The sequence below is a fragment of the Sinohyriopsis cumingii genome, chromosome 18 (assembly GCF_028554795.1).
Source record: "Sinohyriopsis cumingii isolate HCF-2022 chromosome 18, ASM2855479v2, whole genome shotgun sequence".
Taxonomy (NCBI): Eukaryota; Metazoa; Mollusca; class Bivalvia; order Unionida; family Unionidae; genus Sinohyriopsis; species Sinohyriopsis cumingii.
This window is the reverse complement of record NC_142978.1, coordinates 20,243,844-20,265,701: the sequence shown is the minus strand read 5'-3', so window position 1 is coordinate 20,265,701 and position 21,858 is coordinate 20,243,844. Positions and strand designations below refer to the sequence as shown.

At 35.9% G+C, this 21,858-nt stretch overlaps 1 protein-coding gene across 1 annotated transcript in view; it reads right to left on the bottom strand.

Annotated features, from left to right (window-relative positions):
• Positions 1-21,858, bottom strand: part of LOC149776186 (calcitonin gene-related peptide type 1 receptor-like) — a 46,042-nt gene that overhangs the window by 8,640 nt on the left and 15,544 nt on the right. The window contains exons 2-9 of the mRNA XM_089942498.1: positions 16,587-16,701; positions 12,727-12,958; positions 11,474-11,719; positions 10,766-10,869; positions 9,877-9,968; positions 8,653-8,803; positions 7,864-8,014; positions 1,330-1,390 (exon numbers count right to left, since the gene is read on the bottom strand). Coding sequence (XP_089798624.1) covers positions 1,330-1,390; positions 7,864-8,014; positions 8,653-8,803; positions 9,877-9,968; positions 10,766-10,869; positions 11,474-11,719; positions 12,727-12,958; positions 16,587-16,625 — 1,076 coding nt within the window. The 5' untranslated portion in view covers positions 16,626-16,701. The remainder of the gene's footprint in view (positions 1-1,329; positions 1,391-7,863; positions 8,015-8,652; positions 8,804-9,876; positions 9,969-10,765; positions 10,870-11,473; positions 11,720-12,726; positions 12,959-16,586; positions 16,702-21,858) is intronic.

Genomic DNA, 21,858 nt, shown 5'->3' with positions numbered 1-21,858 from the left:
GATAGTTGGCCTGAACAGGAATAACTCGCCTAGAAAGTCAGATTGTGAATTTTATCCGAGATGAAAGATAAATTTAAGATATTTTATTAGCATAATTTTATTTGCCAAATTAAAACTCGAAAATGGCTACTTCCATAAAACATACAGTCGTTATCGAAGGCTGAAAACGGTTATTACCATTTTTGTTTCAATTGGCAAATCGTCAAACCCGAATGATTAGTGTTGCAGTTTCATAAAAAAAAAATAAGTTTTATCATTCAGTGATCTAGGGATTTTCGGTTGATGTGACTTTAGAATCTATTTCTTGCAGACGGAGCGAGATTATTACGTACCTTCCTTCACATTGGAATTGATAAGAGATTTCTTTCAAATTGATTCCAGCATATGTATTCCCCCTGGGGTTTTTTCTTACGAAAAGGGAATTAGTTTCTTTTTTAAAAACCGACTAATGTAAAGACTTGTTTTACTGCTGCGATAGGATTTATGTTCATTTGTTTTAGAAAATTGTGATTTAATTTATTTCCGTTTAGTTTAAATTTTAAGTAGACTACTGTTGTTATGATGCTGTCTGTTGCTAGACATATCCCTATTCTTCAAAGTTCTGCGAATGCCAGTACGACGTCAAAATAATTGTTTAAAAACATATGTATGCATGCATGTCAGCAGAACTGTGTTTGTCCAGTTATCCCAGAGGTGGGTAAACTTTCCAGTGCAAGTGCCGCATACACAAATTTACACCTTGTCGCGGGCCTCATAGTTCATTAAGTAAAATAATTAATATTTGAAATAGCAAAAACAAAAGGTTTTTCTAAATAACATCATAATTAATTTTCAGTTGTTAATATGTTGTTAATATTTGAAAACTTAAACTTCAAAAGAAGCACATTTATTTGATAAACAGAGTAACATAAACAGAGTCAGTGCGAATGATGACTTGTTCCTAGGCCGCATGAAAACCCTTGGTGGGCCGCATGAAAGTCCTTGGCGGGCCGTAGTTTGCCCACCCCTGAGTTATCCGGTACAGACGTGGGTAAGTCTAACACCCTGTGTCATTACTAATGTTTCCCACATAATCAGGCTTGAAACAAGTCAGCGGTCTATCTGCATTTCGGAAAAAAACCCAGGATTGACCTGCAGTTCGATGCTGATAGGTGAAATCCTATAAATGTTATTTCATTCATTTGAAAATGACACACATAATGTGAAGTCATTCAAATTAGATTAGACCGCAGCCAGTGTGAAATATACATCTGCCAAGAAAAATTAATCTAATAATTTTTAAATCTGAAATTATGTTGTAATTAACACTGAAAATCGAGTGAAACTTACCTGTCGTCAGCAATAGTTTTTCTGAGTATTGCATACAGTGTAAACAAAGCTGCAGGAACCCCTGTGAAAAATATGAAACATTTAAAAAAAAATTGTATTCAAGTTTGGAAGTGATTAAAAGTATCATCTGAAACTTGACTGTGTGTAGTCTGCGATCAACACAAAGCAGTAAAGTGCGCGCGCGCACACACACACACACACACACACACACACACACACACACGCAGGTACGTACATACATACCACATACATACACACACACACATACCTACCTACCTACCTACCTACCTTCCTACCTACCTACATACCTACCTACCTACCTACCTATATAATACATACATACCTGCATACATACATACATACATACATACAGGCATGCATGCATGCATACATACATACATACATGCATACATATATACATACATACATACATACATACATACATACATACATACATACATACATACATACATACATACATACATGTATGCATGCATGCATGCATGCATACATAACATACATACATACATACATACATACATGCATGCATGCATGCATGCATGCATACTTACATACATACGTACATACATACATACATACATATTGTGGATACTTGCAGTTCTGAATGGATCAAGTCTTTGTAGTTAATGGCGAATTCCTTTTCTTAGATGGGAAAGTTTTATGTTGTTATGCATGCTTAATTTGTATTTTACGATTGCAATTTGTCTGTAACTGAGAGTAGGAGTTCCTGACTAATGCGTTTTGTTTTTAAAAGTGGTTTACTGATATTTGAGTTAAGAACTTGGTTTTCCCTAGGAAATGATAATGTTTCCCTGGTTTATGTCATGACCTTTACTTGAATTTAAATTCAAGGCCTGACCTTGTTTACCAGTCTGGTGTTTTCTAGAAGCGAATATGTTAACAAATTTGATGGAAAAGTGACCCACATCCTGTGTATGTTGTTGTGTCGTATGTCAGGTGACAGGCTGTATATAAGGGACAGGGTGAGCAACTATTTATTCATATCTTAATATCAACCTGAGTAGTGAAAGGGGGCAATATAGCATCAATGGGAAACCCAGTCATCAAGGTGTCCCGGCACTTTATCGTCCAAATGTATAGCGTCAAGGGGAAATCCAGTCTAAAAGGTGTCCGGGCGCTATAGTGTCAAAATTGGCCTTGGGCCACTATAGCGTCAAGGGAAAGTTGGAGATAGGTTAAGGTTTTGTATAGGGACAATAGGGAAGTGGCTTTGGTGGAAATGATTTACCCTACACAAATCCAAAATATCCCTGAAACTCAAAACACTTTCAACGTCGAATTCCTGAACGAGAAAGTGCAACATGAGATGAATAAAATCAGGTTTTCAGGTGACACAAAGTCAGCAAGTAATCCATTATTAAGCATATATACTGTGAATATTTTGGCAGGCTATTATTGTAGCGGTGAACATTTGGTGGACACAATTGCTGACAGGTTTGAGGTATCGTTTAGCAAAGCCTGGAACAGAGCCGAAAGATTGAGTACCATAAAGTGGCTCGTCGCCTAATAATGAGATTTTAAGATACCGAAACGTTGTCCATCAGGTTTAACGATTGTTTGTTTGAACATTTGGGTGGACATACACTGAAGGTAGCACAGATTATGAGCCCGAAGATCAAAATCAATATTGATTTTTACAGGGCATTTATATGCCCTGTAGAACTGAACAAAGGACTCAGTTTGATGTTTGTGTACTCCGATGTGGTGGAGTACAATGTGGTGGACACACCTCCGTACCGTTACTGATGCTATTCCTTTCAAAGTGGATTCTTCCGCAAATTTGCACATACTCACTATTTGCCCGTCAGTAAATCGTATTTCGGCACTGTCAACATTGCTATAAAAGGAGATCTGGGACAAAATATTCCATTATCCAAAGGGAAAGTCTAACGAGTTGAAAGTCAGGTATCCTGTATCAAGAGGAGTCGCTCGACAGCGAGGACATGGTTTGAGAGATATTTTGAAATCAGCCTTTCGTTCGGTGGCCCCGTTTTGAAACCGATGGTGACACGAGGATTGCAAGCCTTGAAAGATGCCGCATTGACGCACGGCAAATAATTTCTCCCTCCATTCATCATCGACAAACAAAACCCTAAAAAAACTTTCTTTAGAGCAGGCAAAAATATCTTGCTTCAAACGGGTAAAGAGACTTAGAGGTTTTTGATTATTAAAAGCAATCACAGAGAGAAACGCAGAAAGAAAATGATGTACCAAGAGTCTTGTGCCTGTTCCAAGTCAGACCTGGATCGGTTTGCCATGCCACCCAGTATGATGACGATGCAAGAATCAGAGTGGGTCGAATTTCATCCCATCTCCTCTCTGATGGCCTCAGCTTCCATTAAGTTTGAAATCAAAGGACAGCCCGAATATTATATCGATCTGAACAGTAGTTACATGTATTTGAAAGTCAAAGTGAGCGATAAGGATTGTAATGATCTAGATGCCGATGAGGAAGTAGCTCCCGTCAACAATTTCATGCATTCCTTGTTCAGCGAGGTGAATTAGTACCCGAATAACAAACTGGTAAGCAGCATCATGAATGCTTACCCTTATCGAGCGTACCTGGAACATTTATTGACGTACCGCTTTCCATTTGTTGGCTGGTGCTGCCGATTACAAAACTATCATCGAGGAAGCCAAGCTCTACAAGTGACGCGTGAAAGTGTTGCCTAAAGTTTGAAACGACATCTGTCACACTTTGAGCAGAACGACCGCCAAGTATCCGATACGACGCGTGAAGCGTCGATGCAAGAGTCAAAACTAGGAGGATATCCTTTCCGACGTACACTGACTTCTTTGACAAGTCCTTGTCCCACTTTTCGGGTGCTTCGATAGAGAATGCTTTTGATGTCATACACTTCGTCTTCGTTTTTGGCCACACGTTTTAACTCTGGCAAGTAAAACATTCCTTTCAACACTTTCTCGTTCATGTCTTCCAATTTATAGACGGTATGACGGCCACGCCCTCGTCCAGTGACACAAAACAATTCGCTGGTCCAGTTGGGTAAGTAACCTTTGTCGAAAGTAAGCTTGGTTTTGCCAATGCGCACCCAAACTCCTGCTGCCAACACTACACCTTTCTTGGGGACAGCCACCGTCGGGGACGTACCAAACGGGCACTCAAACACAGTAACTGCTTGTGGGGGGGGGGGGTCACATCTGATGCTCCGATGGTAAGATTGATTGTACGCTTGGACCAAGTGCAGTAAGATGTCGATGTACTTGAGAGTGTGTTGATACGTAAAATATTTCTGCATGCGTTCTTTCAAGGTGCGTTGAAAACGTTCCACGATGCTGGATTTGGTTTCAGGATTATCGGTGGTAAAAATATGAATGTCACGTTTCTTTAATTCTATTTGGAAAGCGTGGTTCATAAATTATGTGCCCTTGTCGATTTGCCATCAGAAAGGGTGACGATCACTTTGTTTCAATACCAGTTTTAAGGCTGGCACTAGCTCACTGCTCGATTTGGAAGTCAATGGCAAGCTCTGGCAGATTTGGAAACGACGTCGATGACAGAAAACAAATATTTGTAGCCACGATTGTAGGTGGCCAAATGAGCTTGCCATTGATGATCGATGCCCTCCACTCTGGCGCGAATTCTGGAAAATTTTCGCCGAATGGGTTTGTGTAAGGTGTACGTGGCTTGTTCTTGTAACCATCGTTGCACTTGAGCTAAACGGATATTTTTAGTTGGGTTTTGGTAGCACGATATAATTTCGGAACTCCTCCGTAACCTGCAGGATGGCATGGATCGTAGTAAATGCTGGCTAACACCTTCTCCATTTTTATTAAATCACCCACTCTTGGCTGATGATACTTTGGATGGGGCTAAACGGTGGTTTGGATACGGCTTTACGTGTCCGATGTGCTAAGGGAGTAGAAGTCGAGGGTCGTTGTGAGGGTGGGGGTTGGGGGTGATAATGAGATGGCTTTGATCTTCTTTTCGTTTTTCATTTATGGTTACCCTTCTTTCTTTTGACTTCTGTCAAAGGAGGAGTCAGTATCATAATTTTAACCCAAGCTTTGAGTTCTTCTTGTTGAGGGGTTGGGGAAGGGATCAACAAGGATTCTGCTATCTTACAAGGAATGGGAGCTGCTGACGGTGTTCGAAAGACTTCTCGTACCTCTTCTTCCTCAGTCATTGGTGGAGCTGCGTCTGTCTTGGTCACTGAGGGAAGTAGTTGTGGTGGTGGACTTTTAATCCTGTCTTAAAATCTTATATATTTGGTAGAGCTGTTTCGTGTTTAGTATTCTGGTTAAAGAGTTAATGTTGTTGTAACAGTTGACCGTACCATTGCGATTTTCCAGTTTCTGACAAATCGCTGCGATCCATCAAAGAATGCTATTCATGTTGTAATAGTGATATCTCGGTCAAATGAGGCTTGGGAGGTACATTAGGGGTCCATTGTTCTTGCCAACGATGGTATTCCATCCATCGCTTATAAAGCACTAAAGCCCGGTTTCGTCCTTCCATTGGATTTCAACGGTCACGTCTGAAATCTTTTAACTCCAGAGGGCCAGTTTATCTTCATGGACCTTTTTATCTTGGAAGCATTGGTAAAATACGTCCCAGGAGTCCCAACATGGGTCCTACTATTGATTTGGTAATAGGTCTTTACAGGGGTAAAAATTCTATGCGTTGCACCAACTTTTTTTTCTCTTGTCGAATGGGGATTTTCTTTCGGACCATTTGGCGAAGAACGTATCGTTGTTTGACTAAGCATTTTTTTCTGATGTGGAGGCAAAGGTATCGTGATTTTCAATATAATCAGACAACATTCGCTCACGGTATCGATAACGTCTTTCGAGGTTGTTGGAATGAGGTTTCGCATGGGTGGACAGGACGGACAACATATTGCAATGTTTGACTAAACGACGAGGCAGTGCTTTCCTTTTCTTTCCTTTGATGGTGAAAAAAGATGTTTTCTAGTGATGACATCTTTGTTTGATTGTGTGTTGGTTCCGGTGCACACAACAAGAATACACTAACGTCGATGACTTGTAACACGACTTTTTTCTTTTTACTTGGACTATCGCTTCGTCATTAAAGGTGACGATTTGTTTTTCAAAATCGCCAAAGATTCCTCCCCTTTGGTTGCTCCTTTGTTTCTTTAGACGACTGTGTCTTTTCTGGGGGTGACGTCGATGCTTGGCTAAGCATTTTTTCGGATGACGAGACTGTCCTTTTCTGTTTCTCTTTTTCATTTTTGCACAGGAGAACGACTATGGTGACGGTGTGTACTTCTTTGAGAGCACATATTTGGGCATTCAGGTGCACACACAAAAATACACTGAAGTCCATGGCTTTACACGTCCGAGGATTTTATAGGTTTTGTTGCTGGTGTTCTTGTTGTTAAGTCGAAGAAGGGGACACGTGCACGACAGGCCTTCCGTTGTGGTACCAGTGATGAAATAGAAAAGTATCGGGGCTGGTGGATTTTAAATTTACGAGTAAATAGGCGTGCGGGATTTAAGTGACATTGTCGTACCTATGAATAAGCCAAGGCATTCGTAACTATTTGGCTAAGACTTGCAACTGCGATTTATCTCCAGGGCTTTTAAAAAAGACCACGTAATGAGCATTGATACTGCTGATACGATATGCTTTACTTTGTTGAAACAACTTTTGAGTGATGTAAATGCCACTGGCATTAAGATGATGCCCTCTGCGCGTAAACCATAGTTTAATTTCTTCTTCGTCTTCTCCCAACATGTCGTCGAAGATGACTAGATGTGTTTGACTGAGGTCAGACACGATCCCGTCGTCTTCGCCAGGAATGCCTTATACAAACACGATCGTCTTGACTTTCTCACATGAGACTGTACGTCGATTGCAACTCTTTGTAACATCACACGATCTGTTCCTTTCGTATTGTCTCTATACAAAAACCCAAAATATCTTCAACGTTCCCTTGACGCATTAGTGGCCCAAGGTCAATTTTGACGCTATAGTGCCAGGACACCTTTTTGACTGGATTTCCAATTGACGCTATAAATTCTGACGCTATGTAGCTGGAACATCTTTTTGACTAGATTTCCCATTCACCCTATATCGCCCCTTATCAGTTCTATTCTGTGAAATCGCTTTTTGGTGTGTTCATTTATAATTCGAGAGGAAATATTTATCTAAATTATTTACTGGAATTACACAGTGCGATTAACGTTTAGACTAAAACACTGCTTTAGGATTATTGAGGATTCATTCTAAGACATTCTGGATTTTATAATTGTGACACGACAGGACTAAAGGAACATCATCAAACTCAAGAATATTGGAATTCATTCGGAACACCCATACTTGTGGACTTGTTATAAAACATTTAGGATTATTTGGGATCTTATTCACAATGATGTAAATTCCTTTTCAAATTTTCAGTTTGTATTCTTGGAAAATAAATTGTTGAAGTTTACAAAACGTGTTGGGTTTCCTGTTCTGTTATTTAGTTAAAGACCATATAGTAGCAGCAATGTTTACTTAGGTTTACTTACCCCAGCCCACAATAAAATAAACCCGGAGATGCTTAGGTGGAACGAACGCGTTTATCATCAGGTGGTGTAGATAGAGTCCTTCACATAACATCCAGAAAAAATTGGTCGCTTTTGTCATTCTCCTCATAATATGCAGTGACTTACACAGATCCTGTCGAGATATAATTTTATATGCGTATTACACGACAAACATACATAGATTGGTTGATGTCATTGTTAATGCTGTAGTGGGTTTAACGCAATTTTTTTCACACACGATAGACTATACACGGCTGCCAGTATAACTGGTGGAGGATAAACCCTTGAAATCCCTGGGAAGGATGAAAGACCCACGGGAAGCTCATGAACTTGATAAAGAATATAGGAACTTTATTTTATTTCCCTCTTCAAAGTAAACAACTGATGGATACTAGTTTTGTTTTCTTTTCTGTAAAGAAGATTTACAATGTAGTCAAAAAAGAATTTCAGAAATGGTCTCATTTAGAGTCAAAATTTAGTAATAGTTGAAACAATTGCATCCTATTTTCTGATCGTTGAAAAAGTAAATTACCTTCAGAGTCTGTCTATGGACATATCCTGATTAAAAAGAAAGAAAGAAAGTGAAAAGAGCTCTCTAGGTAGAACACAATCGGAAAGGAAACCAAAGGAAGGAAGAAAGCTGAATTCATGGACAGGAATTTAAAATTTGCTTTGGCCTGAACACAATACGACATAATTAAATAAGTAATAAATAAATAAATAAATAAATAAATAAATAAATAAACAAACAAGAAGTAGAGGAAATTATACCTCCTGTGAGTGCATTAACGAGTCATCTTTCTTGTTCATCAGCCTATCATACTGTACCGCCACGTCCCACACCATTGTGAACACGCCTGTTATCAACAGTGACACCATCAAATTCAAGTGAATCCGGATGCGTAACTGACGACGCAATTGTCTGCATAATGAAAATTAAACGTCATGGGGGATACTCAAAATCAAAAATGTTATTGTACAAGTTATATGCTCTAAAAAATTTAAAAGAGGAAATTATATGGAATAAAATAAATGTACGAAACAAAAATACTATCAGGTACGTGATAGTCCACTGATGGATCATATAAAAAAATACGCATGTTGACATGGAAGCCACATTTTTTTTTATCACACAGTTTTGGCAGAGATTGTAACTAGCAAAATTATATAATGTGTAATTACAAAATTGGTTCATCTATGTTTTGAGAAGTTGAAATACGTGATAGTGTACCTTACCTATTCAAAAGGAAACCCAAGTCTCAATATTAGATCAAGATTTGGGTCTATTATGGCTTCTCAAGCACAAACAGGATTTATTTAGGTGTTTATCGCACTGATCAAATATATATATATATATATATATATATATATATATATATATATATATATATATATATATATATATATATATATATATATATACAGGTGGATGTGCACGTCCGTTACGCAGTTAGTCTTGCTTTTATTTCATGAGCTCGAATTATTGAAGGTATCCTTCATGATTTTCCTTCCAATCAAACACGTAACATTGTGACATACGCTGAAGTCACTTTTGTTATAAGTACCAATGTATGGTACCTGTATTTGTGTTCTCTTCAATTTAATAGCTCGAAAACGACCATGGACGTTAGGGTCAAAAGATTGTTCGCAGGTTGATTGGTGCAGATTTGAACATCAATACATGATACATTATGTGCCGAGGCCATGGGAAGCAAAGTGCCTGCCCTAGCCCCTCCCCCCCCCCCAATCTAATGCATCCCACATTCAAATTAACAACCCACGGATCATTAGACCGACACGTTAGTTGCTGAATAATCTAATCATGATGCCAAAATGTGGATCAGGAAATGACATTCAAAATGGAGTTGATGTTTTGGTGGGTAGGGGGTGTCAGGTACGAATATTTCATGTACAGGTGGAAACCAGAGGATGAAATAATATGTGGAGATAAACATTTCATCAGGGATGTCATCAGAAACATCATAATAAACTCACCTGTAAGAGCAGAAGATGTAGATTGCAAGAAGAAGGAGAATTAGTCCAACGCTGTTGAAAACTATGCTGATAATTAATACATCCCTGTATTTCTGCATGGGTTTGAAAACAAAAATGAAATAGATTAAAAATGTACTCTGTGTAAAGACAGCACAGCAAAAGATACAACGTTTCTATTATTAGTCATTTAGCACAGCAATAGATACAACGTTTCTATTATTAGTCATTTAGCACAGCAATAGATACAACGTTTCTATTATTAGTCATTTACATCAAAACCAGTCAGAGCTGAACAATATCAAATCCAGTAAATAAAGTTACATTACAATAGCATGTAATGGAATACAAAAAATTAAAACCAACAAATAAAACAAACAAACAATTAAATCAAATCAAATATAAATTAAGTCAGATATAAATGTATATATATATATATATATATATATATATATATATATATATATATATATATATATATATATATATATATATATATATATATATATATATATATATATATTTCTGCTCTATTAAGACAGTGGTATTGATAGCTTTTCATAAAATGTGTTGGGTTGCTTTATTAATAAGACACAGACGATATGCAACCTGATATTGCGGATCCTTCGAAACTCATGTATTGTCAGAAATATCGAAATGGTAATCTGATTACGTCGAAGCGCATGTAAACATAAATACACCCATCTCGTCTTCCAACAATGTTCTTCGATGACGCCAATAGCTGGAAATTAATTGATCACACGAAAAAATATAAGAATTATGTCAAAATGGTATATCTTTGAAGTTAGAAAAAATATTTTTTAAGTTCGTTTCTTTGGAAACTCGAGGTTTTTGCCCCAATTTTACTAGTATGTGCGTCCCAGAGACTTACCTGACTAATACTGGGGACACAGTTTGTATAATCTGACCATTCCAGATTCGATTTTTCTGATATGAACCAAGTACCGTTCTCCGTGCATTTCTTTGATACTTTCACTAAATTGTAGATGAAAATACATTGACTTAATATAGAGTCTCTCTCGATAAATCTTACTTTTATTTAAATATCACCAGTAAACAAAATATCTCTAAATTGGTAATAAATTGGCGATTCAGACATGTTCTCTTAGCAGAAAGCAAATTCATCAAAATCTATATACATGCGTATATGTATATAAATAGTGCAGAACAAAACAAAACGCGGAAAAGTCAATTAAGCATTGATTTATAAATTGATAGTAAAAATAAATAAGTGAGATGATACCAACTATTAGGAGCTATTTTAGAAAATACGATATTAGCGAAAATTTCAATATAATTTTCATAAGCATAAGGTAAATACTAATTCTATATCTCATGTTTCTCGTATGGTCTTAAAGGTAAACGGAAACTTTCTCACACCGCTTTGATATTTTTCGAACATCGAAAAAATTTGTTTCCTTCTCTCCCACTCATGACACATTCAGACTCATGAAAGCATTTCATGCATATTGGAATAAAATCACGCGTTTTAATTTTGATATGAAATATTTTGACAAGCTAAAACAACACAGAATCTCAAGAAATCGACTTTTAGATTTTGAGCATTAACTCAGCTTACATCCGCTGTCCGTATCCCCTATATAGGACGGGCAGGTATCCGTAACAGTTTTGCCGGGCTCGGTGTAATTCCAACAATTCCAACCGTCCCAGGTCTGGGGGCAGAAGTCCTCTGGGTCGTCGAGCACTTGTCGCTCGCAGCACTCCCATGCGGCACGACAACAGTCTGACCAGTTTGTGCATTCCGCCGAGGACAAAGTGTTGCACACCTCACTCATTGATGTCTGGTTTTTGTGCGTTGGGTACACTGGGAGGAAATTGAACAAGAGATTGTTGTTGATACGGTTATTGTTGTTGTTTTTCTTACAGTTTATGATTCTCTGTATACTAATATAATTTGCTTTTTCACAAATCTTATAAGATGGGATTTTCAACTGATCGATCTTGTATTCTTTTAGGCCCAGCAAGTATATTAATTTGTTTTTTGGGTGTAATTGGCCAACTATGTATCTGTTTAGAGGTTTATTAGGTGCAATAACAAGATACAAAATGACACCGCTCAGGTAATCCTATTTTTGATACTCTAATCCCATTTTAAACGCTTTTCCCTTGACTATAAAACTCATTCGAAATATACAATCAAATTAAAGGTAAGAAATAATGTGTCGCTTTGTAACTACATGTTTGAAAAGTTTACATGAAACTGGCACAATGTATAATTATACAAAGTTCACTTTATTACGGCAATCCAAACCGTTTATATCAATTATTTGTGGGGGTTTTTGCGTACACAAAATTCAAAAACATAACCTGCATATACAGTAACGAGGAATGTATATTTATTGGAATTCAGTGATGTTTCCCTCAAACCATGAATTTAACATATAAGCTTGAGCTCTCTTTCTGGTAGGCGAAAAACATTATGTTTGCTCGGGTGTTGTCGTCCATCAACTTTATAGGTTTCAAATGTAATAATTTTCGTAAAGTTGATATCGAAAGAACTTGGGAGTGATGTTTACTATCAATCTTTACGTATTTTCTGAGTCAAGGTTAAATCTTATTCAGAAAAGAAGAATTTGATTTAATATTTACATAAAATATTTTTATAAAATATTGTATAGTTCGTATTTGAGAAAATGAGAGCAATTAACGACGGATAACGAGGGAGAAAAAGTATATATTACCCATTTTCGAACAGGCATACAATTATATCACTCACATATATGTTTTTAGAAAAATTACAATGTATGAGACAGTTTTGATATTCTTTAAACAAAATTCTTTGATACATTCTTCTTTAAATTTTTACAGTACCTGTATAGTTAGCGTCATTCCTCTTTATAAGATAGAACGGTTTGGTCTGAAACGTCCTAAAGTTTATAGGCTTATTTACGATAAACTTCTTAGATTGGTCCGTAAGGTATTCATAACAAAGGGCACATGTTGACACCTGGAATAAGTCCTTTGGAAAGTATCCAAGTCTGTCTCGGCATAACGTCGTATTATATATACGAATTCCCGTAATGACCCATGGCATGAGCAGGAGCTGCAACAAAATGGTCATCCAATAAAACAAAATAAAATACTATTAGCTCTTAGCAAAATAAAAGGTCCAAGAAGAGTCAAATATTAAACGGCTGAGTCTAACGAACATGTATGTTTAGGTGTGCACGGAAACGTGCATCTCTAAGTTGACGCAAATATTGCATTATAATTCTAAAAAAAAAAAAAAACTACTCTGAGCTTTCACCGTCACTATTAATCGAGTACGCAAAGAACAAAAAGAAAGATGAACCATGTGAAGAATAAACTCGTATAATCTAAACATATTTCAGTCTACCAGTCTTACATTACGTGTTTCGGCTCGAATAAACAGTAACACAATACAAGAAAGAATGAAAACAACAAACTTTGAAAAATATAGAAAGAGTAGAAAGAGAGGAATATCAATTTAAGATAAAAGTAATAGAGCTGGCAAGTGAATAGCACAATCCCACTTTAGATACAAATTCAAGTTTTGATGTTACAAAGAATATTAGGTCAGTGCCCCTTTTCAAAGAAAAAGAAGTAGGCAAATATTGTCCTCGTTTGAAAAAATAAAGAAAATTTGAAATAGCCAAGGGAGCATTGGACTCTATTATTACAATGTGTACTTACTGTTAAAACTAGTGATATTTACCATTCACTGTCACTACAGCAAAGTGGTGACTATGATGTGATTAAGGAATACATCTTCAATGGTTATGAATTAGTCCCCGAGGCTTATCGGCAAAATTTCAGAAACTATAATAAAAGCTGGACAAACTCATGTCGAATTTACAATAAAAAAGAGCAGTTATTTGATAGGTGGTACTTAGCAAAGAAAGTTGATCAAGATTTTGAATGTCTCAAACAACTTATATTACTTGAAGAGTTTAAGAACTGTGTCCATAGTGACATCAAGATGTATCTTTTTGTTTTTCTAATTACATGCTAGTGCAATGTAACTTTATTTACTGGTTTCGACTTTGTCCAGAAATTCAGTTCAGTTCTGCTTGGTCTGACCGTTTTTCGTAAACAACTAATAGTAGAATATTTGTATCTAATGCTGACCCAGTTCCTGACCTTGATTCAGGAATCAGCGATAGTTGAAGTAAACACTTTTTTTAAAAATAAATGTTCTTTCTCATAGTAATATTCATAGAGTGAAACAGAGGCCATACTTGGAGTACGTGACAAAAGCATGTATCAATTAGGATTTTCCAGTTGATTGACCCACATCCGAGCATCTGTTTTGCGTCGTAGCAAGAATTTTTTTGTTTTGGGGAAATAATAGTCATTACTTGCCTCAACACTGAAGACGTCCGGGTGTTTCATGTTGTGACCAGTTTTTTGGCTAATTATTTTAATTTTCTTAAAATTATTTGGATTCCGAGAGATTATATTTCCCTTGTAATACTTGTGCTCTAAATTAATTCTTGAACAAGGACAGTTATTCAAATTTACACAGAATTCAAACACTGGAATATTATTTTCTGTGATTCAACAAAGAACTGCTGACACATCAGTACGACGCTGATCACATCATACGTCATAGCTTTCCATTTTGGATTTCACCGGGATTCAAACTCAGTTTCATTATGACGCTTTATTACTAGGACTTCTATTTTTTAATGCTTGGATTATTCTTGGATTAATTTTGGATTTGATTAGTAAAACCATAAGTTTTTTTTTCTTCTTATTTTTAAATTGTTCTTCATGGGGAATAAACTATTTGCTGAATTTTACAAAGCTTGTTGTCTTCAATCTTTTCTTGTTACAAGTTGATAGAGCCTAAACACGTAACAGTTGGTTCACCAATGGGTGCTCATTAAAAAGAAAAATTTCAGCCTTCAAGTCTTCTTCAAACTCAGTTGCGTGGTTCAGGTCGCATCTCACTAATAGATACCATGTTGTTTGCAAGGGTATGCCTAAATATACTTCCGAATCAAGTCATATCTTAAGTGGTGTTCCTCAAGGATCTATGTTATTACTTCTTCTTTATTTACATACATACATACATACATACATACATACATACATACATACATACATACATACATACATGCATACATACATACATACATACGCACGCACACACACACGTACGTAGATACATACATACATACATACATACATACATACATACATACATACATACATACATGGGGCCCCGAGTGGCCGAGTAGTCTAAGGCGCTCTCTGTTACGGATCACTGCCATCTCACCTCTGCGCCGATTCGAGTCTCGGATTCAGCCAATGTGGGTATGTGAGAAAGCTTGCCAGTAGGTTCTCGTGGGTCGGTGGTTCTTTCCGGAGTTTTCCCGGGTTCTTCCTCCACCACTGATACTGGCCGCCATGCATATCCTATCTTGTGCTGAAAAATGGCGTTAAACCCAGCAACAACTACAACAACAACAACATACATACATACATACATACATACATACATACATACATACATACATACATACATACATACATACATACATGATTTCCTAAAATAAAACTCCAAGTCTGACAGTGACTCGGTCTTAGGTAACGTGACTCTCTAAAATGAACTCCCGCTATGTTCTATGTACATATGATTTTGTAACGACCATATCACAAGCCAGAAGACAAATCATTCATAACGCAGAGAAATTTGTTGATACTTCATGTGAAATACAAATTATGCAAACAGAAAAGATGTTTGTTCCGTAAATTACTATATTGTACAGAGAGTATCGTACAGATAGTATCACGCAAAGAGTACAGTTTCGTACAGAGTATTGTACCGATAATATAGTACAGAGAGTAGCGTACAGAGAATATCGCACAGAGGATTGAACATTGCAGCTCTCTTTGATAGCGGAACCACCCACAATATGAGTACTCACATCAAACTTCAACAGTTGTGGCGTTTTCTCAAAACCAATCATTTTCAATTAAGATATAAGATTACGGAATACATGAAAAAACATGAAAAAACTACTTACGTCTGAAATTGAAGAGTTTGACAACGGAAGTGCTCCAATGACTATGGACAATTTTACGTTTACAGGACACATGCTGAATCATTTTTTTACATAGGATTTTACTCAGTTTAAATTACGATCATAACGTATGTCAGGCAGATTTTATTAACGTATCACAACACAGTAAATTTATCGAGTTTGTGGAACACACTGGTCAGACTATTTACATACATATAAATCGGCGTGGTAACAATATACGAAGTTATACTGACACGCCATATAGGAAAGCCACTTTGCTTAGCAGAGTTTGGTTAAAATGGGTCTCACATATCCCACCTAAAGCCACAAAAGGAACAAAATTACTCATAATTTGCTATCTACTAGTATATGGAAATGTATTGGCAACATGATAACAAGGATAAAAACAGGCTTGACCGTTGCGTGCGGTTAGCACTGTCCTCGTCCTTTGAGCCACAATCATTGCAACCATTATTGAACAATGCGGTTGTCCCTTGTAAAGGTGTGACAAATGTTTGCATAACTGAGTTACCGTCACGTTTACGTTTCGTAATGTTGTGTTGCATTACTGAGACTTTTTGATACTCCATGTGCAATACAAATTACAATTTGATTACATGACATAACCCACAAACTCATTGAAACATGGTGGTATCACATATCCATTTTTCTACTATTTACCTGAAGAAGGCAGGTTAGAATCCCGTGTCCAAATTTCATTATTTACAGGTGCCTTGCACAAGGTGTATCACTAAGAACAAAGACGTCATGTTGATAGGTGTGACTGATCTTAAATCTGAAATTAAAAGTTCGCTATTATCTCTCTCTCTCTCTCTCTCTCTCTCTCTCTGTATATATATATATATATATATATATATATATATATATATATATATATATATATATATATATATATATATATATATATAAAGAAATCCTCATTAACCTGCGCAACCATCGTAAATTCCATTTACACAGGAAGGCAAAGTACGAGCGTATTTTTATACCGCAGTCATGTCAGAAACTTTCTGTGGCACATTCACAATTTTTGAATTCTCTCTCGACTTGACTATATCATTAATTATTTCAGGAATAACAAATTTTGATTAACAATTAGTTCTGCTTCTTTTATAACGATTCCGTGTTTTGGTTTGATTTCTCAGACAAAATTGGTGAGGTCAGTATATTTTGCCGCAAAAACGATTGTGGTCCTTTAATATTTCAGGACTGCATGTATCTTGCCCTTAATGCACATCAAACCAATATTAAAGTCATCCTGTGATTAGGAGAACAAACATACTTCACTGGATACATGGTGCTAACGTGGACCGAAGAATAAATACAAAGAATCTTCATGACAATGAATATAAGAAACCGTTTGCAGTCAGCACTTGACACGATCACGTACTGCATATCATCTGCACTCACAACGTGCCTACTGTTAATAACCTTTTGACCAATTTAATAATAATAATAATAATAATAATAATAATAATAATAATAATAATAGTAATAGTGCCAATTGAATCGATCGGAGAAAATATGTGAAGTCATAAATTTGGATGTCATTAAACACAATATTTTGTACCATTATGGGTTTTGCTTGGCTTTAGGCGCTTCGTGTTTGTTTTGTGAATATAAGCTGTTTTTTCCACTGACGATGAGCGTGATTAGCGCTAAACATTGGAAAAGTGTTTCCTATGATACCAAGTTGTACGTCCATAAATCAATGTCATTACCTTCGTGATTTACTTTATATTTCATTTTTTATTACTGAAAATCACAATACTTTAGCGCCATTAAACTTTAGCACATCTGCGATTTTTGAATGTTAGTTTGGCGAATTACCGGTTGGCAAAAATATAAATTATGCTGGTTGTGTTACCAATGAAAACCTATACGTTTGTTCATACTAGTCCATGTCAACAAGACACTAAGAACATTTTGGTCCTTTTATTACATGCTCTTACCCCATCGAATCGTTGCTGGCTATGAGGGATGTTTAAAAATTAGAGATACACGATCAATTATAGCGTTTATATAAAGTCCCCACAAAAGTGCTGCATTCTTCATATAACGTGGCGACTTTGAAAAGTTTGCTGCTAATTTATGCCCAGGTTAAATCTGTCACATTTGTCTAACTGTGTAAACGTTTCTCTTTAGCAATCCATCATACATATTGTTTCGTCGCTTAATGTTTGCGAGCGAAACAATTTTAGTGAAAATTAGTTTGTTCTCTCAAATGTGAACTCGTTCAACTTCTTGTGTGTTTAACAGTATCAATATTATTAAATTTAATTGTCATAGTTTTATGTGAATATAAATTTATGTTATGTTTTATTACTTTCAAGCTTGCATGGATGACTGTATTTTTGCATGATGTTTCACATAGTTAAATGGAATATAAATAAATTCGTGGATGAGAAGATAATACATTGCTTTCATCCATAGATATCGTTCGACAAAATTCATCTACGACAATTTTTTCACCCATTATCTTCTCTTTGCTTGTTGAAAAATTCATAAAATCACAAAGTCATTGCAAAGAATCGTTGGTGTTTTACAGGAATCTTGGAAACATTCAATGATCTTTGTTTCTTTCTCAGGTTTATACGCCTTCTATTTTGTCCGAGGTTTGTTTTGTCTCTCTTTTCTCAATTGTTCCCCTGCCAGTCATATCTGTGTCTTAACGTCTCTGTGTACACAATTGATTTTAATTGATTAAAAAAAATGTTTAAAGGCAGTGTTCGCCATGAAGTAAATGTTAAGCAATACATCAAAGTTAAACTTGTTTATAAATCCAGATTTTATTGCCTAGTGGTATCGGTTAATAGTTTTCAGTCGCTTTATTGAAAGTTCGATGTTTGAGACAGTCTGTTCACTATTCAAAATGTTATCTTGAAATTGTTGATAAAACTGAATAAACAAACACAAAAATCAATCATTTTGCCGTGCATGAAAGCCAACTTCATAGAGGTTTTATTTAATTTTTCTGCCAACATTATATAATTACTATTGATAAAATCCATTTTATCCGCGAGAGATCAAGGTCACTCAGAAATATCACAAAAACATGTGATAATTTTATTATATAGTTTATCAGATTGTATGAATATTTAGAATATTATTTAAATATTATGCTGTCGTGGTTGTTTAATATAAAGTTATACACAGCACTAACCACAATGTTGCAGAGCAGAAATGTTTTGCCGTATAATAGTTTCAAGAGCTGCCCTCAAGGTATTGAAGTAGCTGACAGTTAAAGTAGACATGTTCAAAATATAATGGGCACATCAACGCATGGTATAATCTTTTTAGAATTCATTCCAAATTTAATATTCTTCTAACTTAGGAGATTCCCACGTTAAAGTCTGAATACGGGTGAGTAAAACCATTAAAGTACTTATGTTTGACACATTCAAGTATACAATGTTTGCACATAGTCTCAAAATATAACAAAGTCTATTCTTATACCAAAGATAAAACAAGACATAAGAGTGTTATAGTCCTTGACACATCCATTATCTAGAATCGATTTCCGATTCATAAGCTTCTTTGTTTAAACATATTTATTACCAACAGGATCGCAAGTATGTATGCAATGAACACAATACTGGAAGCATGCTTCTTCTACGTATTACTTAAGTAAATTGTATGCATGCATGAAAGATTTGTGAGAGAAAATCAAGATAGCTTACGTACACACACACACACACACACACACACACACACATACTTACATCCATCCATCCATCCATCCGTACATACATACATACATACATACATACACACACATACATACATACATACATACATACATACATACATACATACATACATACATACATACATACATACATACATACATATATACAGATATAGTTAATTATATTATAAATGGTTGACTGAATACAAATTTTGCCATACGACTGAAAAAACACTTTGGAAGCAGTCCTAAAATGGAAGTTGTTGTTTGTTTTTTTTTTACATTAAATTATATCGTTTGCTCCAAATACAAAAAAGTGTATTGTCGTACCTTTTTGCTGAGTACTGTATATATAATGAAACGAGAAAGATGAATACAGTAAAGAAAAGGAGGTAAGATAAGAGCGGAGGCAAACGGAGATTAGTGTGGTCTGGTCGGTACAATTCTAATTGTAAATGTTTTACGTAAAACTTTCGTCCTTACATTTTGTAGCAAAATGTTTTTTCTGCTGAGTAAACTTTCATTGCCAGAAAAAAGTGTATGATAATTAATATTAATATCCGTTACAGACAGTCTCTGAAAATGCTAATTCCTTGCATTACTGAACAAAAAGGAAACGATGGTTGTTTTCTATCAGAAATCCACGAGACGAGGAAGGATCGGCGATAAGATCGCGTATAAACAAATCATGACTGAGTCAACTCGATTGGTGTCTTACTTTCACAGAAGCTCGCCTATTACTAAAGCTATACAACTGAGAGAAGAAATTCTGCTCTCGGCAACTTCTTTTTTGAAGGTTAATATAGATGAATAGTTCTCGTATATTTTTACAGATCGTTCTATAATTAATATATTGGTGTATACGATATTTTCTAGCACAGAGCTTCGTTATCGATCCTGAACGATACTGTTCGAGTCTCGCAGATTATAAGATACTGTGTCTTAGTGAACAAGGACTAAACCAGTTATATAATCCTAGGACTGTTGATAATTTATAAAAGCAATACAGATTTTCTTATGATAGGCCTTCTGAGGGGAGACCATCCAGTTTTAAGATAAAGTGCTCTGCTTGCAAATTGTTGCTGTGCAGAGACTAATCTGGCTGCGTCAAGTTGTAGCTTTTTACGTTCGTCGGAATCTAAGTTATCCCAGAAAGAACAACTTTCAAATTCATATTCCTGAACGGGGCAAATCAAGATTAATTCAGTTTATTCAGGTTTGTTTTGATAATGCGTATTTTAACTTGTTCAGTTCTATAATATGCATAAATGCAGAATTAATTATAAAATCGAAAATTTTGCGCCAAGAACGTTTCGAGGAAAAATAATTCACAGATGTCCATGTGATGGAACAAAACACATCTTTTCATATGTCAAATCGGGGTCGGGTATGTAGTCAAGTTTCCTGTTAGTGAAAGGTACGTACTTTGTTTTGAATAGATTTAAATTAACAAACCAGAGATTTGTCCAATCCGAAACGTTTTAAAAATCATCGCTTAATACACCTCGAATGAAACGTGGGTCTGGTGATACACAGTGTGCAAGGGAATCGCCTTGCAAGTAATCTAGACAAGGGATTTTAATCTTTCAGCTATTTCATCAATGTATACAAAGGAAACGAAAGGGGCCTAATGCTGATCCCTGAGGTAGACATACAGTGAGTCGTCCTATGGTTGGAGAATTCGTATTTTCTGATAACTCTTGAAGTTCTCTTCGCCAACTAATCATCAATTCGTGCCAATACATTTCAATTACTTCCTTAACTTTGAAATGAAGGAATTAATACCTTGTTCCACATTCTATAAAAAAAATACTTTGCATAAGTCCCAGAATATAATGCACTAAATTTGTATTCGACCAGATGCGTTGCAGGTGCTATAATAAATATCCCTGCGATGTGCGAAAAGTTTTGATGTATCACGATGATATGATCCAGAATATCTTTGAATGAATTCAGAATAATGTCAGATAGTGTTTTAGTCCAAACAGTCAATGAGTACCTTGTAATGCTAATTAATAATTTCAACACAAGGCTCCTCTAAGCTGCATCTCAATACAACATCAAACGAATAAAGGTTAATAGTATAAGCAGCAATAAATAATAGTGTACTTCTTTTTCGTTATATACAGACTGTCAGGTAACTTATGACAACAACATAATGCCCTGGACGGTCATTTCCAATGGAAACGTTGGTCAAATTCGTAACATGGCCAGGTACGTTTACTCAGATTTTAGGAAAACAACATG